The 8162-nt window shown below is 45.2% G+C and overlaps 1 protein-coding gene across 2 annotated transcripts in view; it reads left to right on the top strand.

Moving 5' to 3' along the window:
* Positions 1 to 1733: 1733 nt before the first annotated feature.
* Positions 1734 to 8162, top strand: part of LOC100549312 (UDP-glucuronosyltransferase 2C1-like) — an 11972-nt gene continuing 5543 nt past the window's right edge. The window contains exons 1-2 of one of the 2 annotated variants that reach the window (XM_010709903.3): positions 1734 to 2509; positions 4889 to 5647. In XM_010709903.3, the coding sequence (XP_010708205.1) occupies positions 1795 to 2509; positions 4889 to 5647 (1474 nt within the window). In that variant the 5' untranslated portion in view covers positions 1734 to 1794. The remainder of the gene's footprint in view (positions 2510 to 4888; positions 5648 to 8162) is intronic. The other variant, XM_010709904.3, reaches the window with a different exon arrangement.

Genomic DNA, 8162 nt, shown 5'->3' with positions numbered 1-8162 from the left:
AACACAGAGATGTGGCACTGAGGGACACGGTTAGTGGGCATGGTGGGGGTGGACTGGAGGTTGGACTGCATGATCTTAGAAGTTTTTTCCAACCTTAATGATTCTGTGATTCTTTGACCTCTTACATATGGCATGTAATGGCAGTCTGAAACAGTAGGCAAGAGTGATTTCAGAAACCGAAATAATTAATATCTTCTACAAAACAGAAGCCCCATTTCTCTGGAGATCCTGCTTCAATCTAACCAGGCAGTCCTTACAGTCTTAAGTCAACATTCCCAAACTGCCTAAGTCAAGTACGTTTGTATCAACTGCACCCACTCCTGTAAGGATGCTGTGCTGGCATGGTACTGTGTGAAGACAGGAATCTATAGGCATTCCAACTGAAGGATTTGCCATAATTAATTCTAATGTAGAGTCTTAAGAAACTTCCCCAGCACAGTGCGCTCTCAGCATGGAGAGCTCAGCTCATACTTCTCCTCTCATGCTCACACTGAAAGCATACAACAGAACTGCTTTCCTGGGTCAGAGCATCACAACTAGGTGAGCTACAAGCCAGCCTTGACCCTCAGTAACAACTGAGGTGCACTGTGCTTTTGCAATAGACTTCACTTACATCACTGGTAAAGAAAACCAATCCTTCCTAAATACAACTTGTTTTGTGCAAACAGACCTTCCACCTACAAGGGAACAGTAAAAATAACAAGCCTTCCTCAAAGGCTTTTGTTTTGGACTCTTTTGAGCAAATAATAGAAAAATGTGCTTGGGTAAGTACACAATCAACATGACATGTTTACTGAGCTCGCACCAACCCTGTGTAATAGGGCACCTCCAAGTCTCACAGGACACAATCTGCCTGTATGCTGCAGGACTCCACAAGCAGAGCAAGCTCTTGTCATGTGTGCAGCAGACAGGAGCTTCAGTTCAGCTTCTCGGGGTCTGACCACTACTTTCACTTCCCCTGCATGCTGGAAAGGATGCTCTGGACAGCACAGGACCCACAGCAAATGCTCTGCCCAACATAATGATTGGGAAAACAGAACTAGGCAGGAGCACAATGATTATTTCTTGCACAGTGAAAAAGTCTCACACCATTTCTTACCTGGAAATCAGAAGTATGGCTGTACATAAAGCAGCTTAGCAGAGCTTCTGGTTCTACTTACAGCATATTACTGGGACCTGATGGCAGACAGGACAGCCCATGGCCATCAACTTGCAGCTCCAGCCTCCTTCCAGGACAGTTCTGGAGGAGGAAAGTTCATGTGAGGACAGCCTTATTCTGACACAGAAGTTGCTTGCTTTACCATGTCATCTCATCTACATGGAGATCAGCTTGCCAGTTGCAACCCTGGATCACCATGCTAAGCGTACCGCAAACAGATGCTCAGTGGCTTCATAAAGCAAAAAGATGCACACACAGTGGGTGAACATTTCTCTGAACATCAGTTGCCACTGGAGCTGCCATTGGAATGACAAAGTCACCTCTTGTACCAAAAATAACAGAGATTATAGCTAGATAGGCACAAGAGCCAGGACAGCTCAGAAAGACAACTCTCACAGCTCTCATTGCTTCAGAGGAAACCCCTTCCAGCTTCATCAAGTCAGTGACCGCCAGATGGAGCCAAGTGGTTCCAGTCACCTTTTCCCTGGGAAAACATGCCATTATCCACGACGGGATTTTGCACCAACTACCTTGGCTCTTTGCCTTACAGTGTCATGCAGGCCCAGCCCATTTCAGTGTGTTCTGCTGCTCCCAAGGAAGCAAGGCCACTGAGGCACTGAGAAGCACTGTAAATCATGTCAGGAAAGAAGGTGGCTGTGCTGTGGCTGCTGGCTGTGCTGGGCTCTGTGTCTGGTGGGAAGGTGTTGGTCTGGCCAGTTGACAACAGCCACTGGCTTAACATGGAGTTTATCCTGCGGGAACTTGTAGTCCGGGGCCATGAGGTGACTGTGCTGCTGCCTTCGTGCTTCCTTATCCTCAATGGCACTGAGCCCTTACCTTTCCAGTTTGAGATGGTCGAGGTACCAATCAGCAAAAGTGAGATGGCTGCCGCAATGGATGAAGGTTTCTATTTTTGGTTCTACGAGGAGAGAAGGTTACCCTTCTGGGAAAGTCTTAAAAAGATGATTGATATACTACGCAAGTTCGAGAATATAACCAGAACCATTTGCGATGGAATTGTGAAGAACAAGGTGCTGCTGGAAAGGCTGAGGGCATCTGGCTTTGATGTCCTCCTGGCAGACCCACTGATGCCCAGCGGGGAGCTGTTTGCAGAAAAGCTGGGTATCCCTTTGATGTACACCATCCGGTTCTCCATGGGCAACACAGTGGAGCGGCTCTGCGGGGGACTCCCAGCTCCTCCTTCCTATGTGCCAGCCAGCCTAAGCTCCCTAACAGACAAGATGACCTACACACAGAGGATAAAAAACATGCTCTCCTATGCTCTGCAGGACCTCGCATACCATTACATTCTTTGGGGACATTGGAATCAATACTACAGTGATATTTTAGGTAAGCTGCTCTTACTTGCAGAGATTACACATGCTATACACATTGGTCTGCAAACCCAGAGCCTTGGTGCTAAGGTACAAGTTAGGACCAAGGCAGTCCTGAACTTCTTTCCTCCAAAATATTTGTGTCACAGCAAACAACCCAGGCAAGAACAAACATTACCTGTTTCCAGCTACAGCTAAAACCATACAGGTACTTTTAACATAGGCAAACCTATCAAATGCTAATACCACTTGAAACAGCCTGTCAGTCAAATGCAAGACACAAAGAAAAGAATACCACTGCATTTCTACCAAATGCTACTACTGAACTAAAATTTCTTGTCACGGGGTTATCCTTAGTATAAGTCCGCGACAGGGGGGCACAGGCCCCGGGGAGAGAAAAAAAAAAAAAAAGGGGGGTACGAACGGCTTTGCCGCTACCCGGCCAGCCCCGGACCACGTGCGCTCCGGGACAGGGGGAAGGGCAGAGAGCTAGCCGACAGTTTTAACAAAAACACAACGCAACGATCTGAGGAGGAGGGGTAATCTACTGAATTTAACTAAATCGAACAAGACGAGAGAGACAAGAGTATCAAAAAACGAGAGTCAAACCACGATAGTGCGAGGGAAAGCATGTGCTTTCTCCGCAGCAAGCTAAGACGCCTGAGCCGGACCAAACGGAGAGAGGCAGACCTCCGGGTCCTATCCGCAGCTCCACCCCACTGCCTCTGCCCGCCCCTTCCATCAGGATACTCAAAGAGTCCGCAAAAGGCAGTAAAGGGGAGCAGAACAATAACTTGTTAACTCCCACTGGTCCACATGATGTTCTGACGTGGAGTACTGACAACAAAAAATCACGAAACCACAACATTTCTAAAGAAGAAAGCTATACGTTTTCTAGAGGGCTATCCACCAAAGTTACCTTTTTTCCTTTAGTAACACGCTCACTCCTTAGCTCTCCTCAGAATGAAGATAAAACCGGCTCCCTAGGTCTTCATAGGTTTGGAAGAGCAACTGTCCCTGCAGTCTAAGAAGACTGCAATGCACTGAGTCTCACTGGGCAGTGATACAATTCCCCCAGCAGCAAAGAAAAAAAGTACTCGGCTTTTTTGAAGGTATCTTAAAGAAGTATTTGGAGTTGCTTACTTGTTTATCTAATAACAACTGCAGAACTAATTTTGAAGTTTTGTTTTAAAGAGTTCTTGTCACGATTAGGAAGAAATAGGATAATCTTCATTCATTAATTAAGAAATTAATTTATTTATTTTGCAGTGGGGGAGAAGGAATTAAAAGGTTGTTATTTCCATGTGAAGATTTAAGTGCCTTTATTTATTTTTCAGATCTGTAGTAGTGTGTGGTTTTGTTGAGAGAGCAAAGTTGGCAGGAAGTCTTACTACTGGAGTACATAGCCACATATTTATTTGTGTTGCTTATCAAGTTTGGCAGCAGCTAGAAAGCCTTGTGCTGGAAGCAATGCACTTTGCTGAACTTAGGCTGTGGCAGCTTCAGGCTGCCTGAAGTGAGTGATTTATTGGGTTTTCTACTAGTCATAAAATGTGTGCATTAGCACTTAAGGTTACACATACAAACTCTATGTAAGCCTACTTTTTCTTCCCTCTGACTGCAGTCTGCTTATCTCCTGTCTGAGCTGTATTAGTCCAGTGAGGGTCCCATGTAGTGGTGCTGGGCTCCTGGAGGAGTGCCCAGGCCCTACTTCAACTCAGCATAAGCCTCATCCTCCTGCTCAGGAAAGAACAGATACCTCTTCTCCATTTACACATCACTGGTACAAGGCATCTTTGATTTATCTGTGGGATTACCTTCAGAAGGGGAAATTAGGATTCTTGTGTTGGACTGCCCTGAGCAGTGAGGGGCAAAGAAGGTGAGCAAAACCCAAGCTCTCCATTTCCTCCTGTTTCTTCTATGGAAATGGCCTTGATGCTGTGTTGACCTCTGTCAGGACTGTCCCCTTCCAGTAATCAGGAGATTAAAACCGCAACCAGCCATACAGGTAGTTTGGTTCTTAAAGGGCAAAGAAGCAAATGTAGACTGTAATCAAGTGAAAAGACTGAGCTCCTTGGGCTCCCCTAGCCTGAACACCTGCTGTGCACAGAGATGTGTACCTTGAAGATCTGGCAGCAGGGTAAGGGCTTCTGGGCCTCGCATGCTGCAGGCTGCACTTTCTGGTGAGCAGAAACAGGATTTGCCTTCATTTCCAAAGGTTGGCTGCAGCTCTGCAGGAGATTCCAGAACGGGATTTACTGCTTGCCCAGCCCTCCTACAGGTGGCGTTATGTGTACTGACATGCCCTCTTGCCAAGGCTGGCACCAAGTGAATCTCACTTTTACTGGCTGTTTCCAAAGTTGTTTGCACACTAAGGTAGTGTAACTGTTTCAAGCATGCTCAGACTGGAGTTGTGCGTGGACTGCTGAGATGATGGGGCAAAGATTCTCCTGGCTACTCTGGACCTTTGCGTGCTGCTGGAGTGTTGGCTTTTGTGGGAAAGTGGTGGTCTGGCCCAGCGATGCCAGTCACTGGGTCAACATTAAAGTGTTGCTGGAAGAGCTTATTCTCCGGGGTCATGAAGTGACTGTGCTGGTACCATCAATAAATCTGCTCATCGACTACCAAGACACGTCATCTCCTTTCACCTTTGAGGTCCTGAAAGTGAACATCACCCAAGAGACCCTGGATGCTCTCATGGAGGACTTCCTCAATCTCTGGATAAATGACCTCCCTAATCTGTTCCCCTGGGAGGTCATGTGGAGGATGAAAGAAGCCATATACTCCTTTTCCAACTTGTCAAAGCAGTCCTGTGATGCCTTGGTGTCAAATCCTCAGCTGATAGCAAAGCTGCATCAGGCCAAGTTTGATATTCTGGTAGCTGACCCTCTAGCTGTATGTGGTGAGCTTGCAGCAGACCTACTGGCAATCCCTTTTGTCTACAGTTTCCGTTTTTCTGAGGGGAACGTGGTAGAGCGGCTGTGTGGTGGGCTCCCATCTCCACCTTCTTATGTGCCTGCTAGCACAACAGGGTTGACGGACCAGATGTCCTTTGTGGAGAGACTGCAGAATTTCTTCTTTTACTTTGCCATGGATTTATTTTTCTTAAAGTTTTGGCGAGATGAATGGGACGGATACTACAGTAATGTCTTAGGTAAGGCAGCTGTTGAGCAGTCTCTCTTGCATAAATAGTGCTTTTTGAATGTTTAGAGAGCTTAGTGCTATAGTCTCAGAATATTTCCTTAAAATGTCTCAATGTGGTAGATGACCTCCTTGAAGAGTTAGAAGAGAGCATGTTAGAAGAGAGCACATTGAGCTCCTTCCATCACTGATAGAAGGAAGGGAAAGGTCTGTGAAGGAGGCTGTAGATTACTACAGTAGATGAAGATGCTAGTTTCTGCTGTGTCACAGGCACAAGTCCATTCTGCTTCTATACTTTAGTCCTCTTTAACATCTGCTGCATTCATTTGATGTAGAACAGAAGTTTGCAGACAACACCAAGTTGGGAGGGAGTGTTGATCTGGGGAGAAAGGCTCTACAGAGGGACCTGGATAGACTGGATCGATGGGCCAAGGTTAACTGTATGGATTTCAATAAGGCCAAGTCTTGCATTTTTGTCGCAACAACCCCAGGCAATCCTACAGGCTTGGGGAGGAGTGGTTGGAAAGCTGCATGACAGAAAGGGACTTTGGTGTACTGATGGACAGTCGGATGAATATGAGCCAGCAGTGTGCCCAGGTGGCCAAGAAGGCCAATGGCATCCTGGCTTGTGTCGGGAATGGTGTGGTGAGCAGGACTAGGGAAGTATCCTGCCCCTCTGTTCGGCACTGGTGAGGCCTCACCTTAAGTACTGTGTTCAGTTTTGGGCACCTCAGTACAGAAAGGACATTGAGGTGCTGCAGCAGGTTCAAAGAAGAGCAACAAGACTTGTAGAAGGCTTGGAGAATATGCCCTACAAGGAGAGACTGAAGGATCTGGGGCTGTTTAGTCTGGGGAAAAGGAGGCTGAGGGGAGGGAGACCTTATTGCTCTTATCTCTCTCATCTGAAAGGTGCTTACAGCTAGAGCAGGGTTGGTCTCTTCTCACTGGTGACAGGTGACAAGATGAGAGGAAATGGCCTCAGGTTGCACCAGGGTAAGTTTAGGTTGGATATCAGGAAACACTTCTTTACAGAAAGCGTTGTTAAGCACTGGAATAAGCTCCCCAGGGAGGTGGCTGAGTCACTGGATGTGTTTAAAAACTGTCTGGATGTGGTGCTCAGGGACAATTTAGCTGAGGGTTGTTAGAGTTAGGGTAGTATGGTTAGGTTGAGATTGGACTCGATCTTTAAGGTCTTTTCCAACCTGAGTGATTCTATGATTCTATGAACAGATCTCTGATTTCTTTTATTCTTTTCTACATTTTAAGCAGAGTGTTTTCATTCAATTTTCTTTTTCATTCAAAATTGTAGCAGTTTCAACACACAGTAGTGCACAATTTACCTTACTTCTTAGGAGAGCAGAGATGATAATTCTGTGTTGGTCTGACAGAGGTTGTTTTTTATCTTTTAAAGCTTGTATAACCTAACAGATACCAGTGCAGTCCTGTTATATTTCCACTTAAGGACCTTTAGAGCGTTTAGTTGCAATTTTTTTGTCAATAATGGTACTGCTGGTCAGTTCTTCTTGTGAGCTGCATGCCCGTTTTAGTGCCTATAGAAGAATTTAGAGGACAACTGTTGTTTCTTAATTTTGAGGACAGGCACTTCTACAGCTAAGGTGGTAGCGGATAAAGACTGGAGGGCAATATCATTGTTTCAGTAAATGCAAGCTTCTGGAAATGGCTCCATTAGTAACATGGAACCAGGATTGAAATTGAGCCTGTCTTGTTCTAACTAGGAACACTGTCTGTCGTTGGATGAAAAGGGCAAAGTTGCATGCAGTCATGTTGCATGCATCATCTGGAGGTACTATCTGGCAGCCCTGATTGGTATGGATGCTAAATGTGGGTGGTCTTCTTCAAGAAGACATTTCCCTTTCTGTCACCATACAGAGTTTGAAATACAGTTTCCTTAATCTATATACTCAAAACTTCTGTTCTAGCCTATTACAGCACAGAGCGTGACTCAAAGTCTATAAAAGAGAGCTTTCAGTTAAATGGACATTGAACCTTGTCTAGAATATCCATGTTCAAACAGATAAAAATGAACATCAAGCACAAGGGCATCTAGTCTATAGCCCTCCAATCTCTTCCTCTGTTTTCAGCAAACACCTCTACCTTCCAGACTAGCCTTTTTTCCATGAGTTGAATTTTTCTACCATGTAAGACTTGACAGTTTCACACTACAACTTGTGACAGTGACATTTTATATCACTCTAGTAGTAATGCAGGTGTCATTTTCACTACTGTAATTTTATAAGTGAGTCATTGCCCTCTACTTTAGAAAAAAATAATAATAACATAGAAGAAAAAAAAAACCACCACCATTTTATTTCTTTTTAATGCTGATCAAGTAGTATAAGATGCTCTACAGGCAACTTTCCTCCTGCTGTTTATTTTGCTTGGGTACTGTTTGCACTAGATCATTTAACCCTTTTCCACTTTGTGGGGAAAATATCACAGAGAACTTGCAAAATGTGCCTAAGGATATGTATTTTCCAAATGGGAAGCTATAAAAGTTTCCTCCCCAC

This window comes from Meleagris gallopavo, chromosome 4, assembly GCF_000146605.3.
Source record: "Meleagris gallopavo isolate NT-WF06-2002-E0010 breed Aviagen turkey brand Nicholas breeding stock chromosome 4, Turkey_5.1, whole genome shotgun sequence".
NCBI lineage: Eukaryota > Metazoa > Chordata > Aves > Galliformes > Phasianidae > Meleagris > Meleagris gallopavo.
This window is presented reverse-complemented; position numbering and strand designations above follow the sequence as displayed.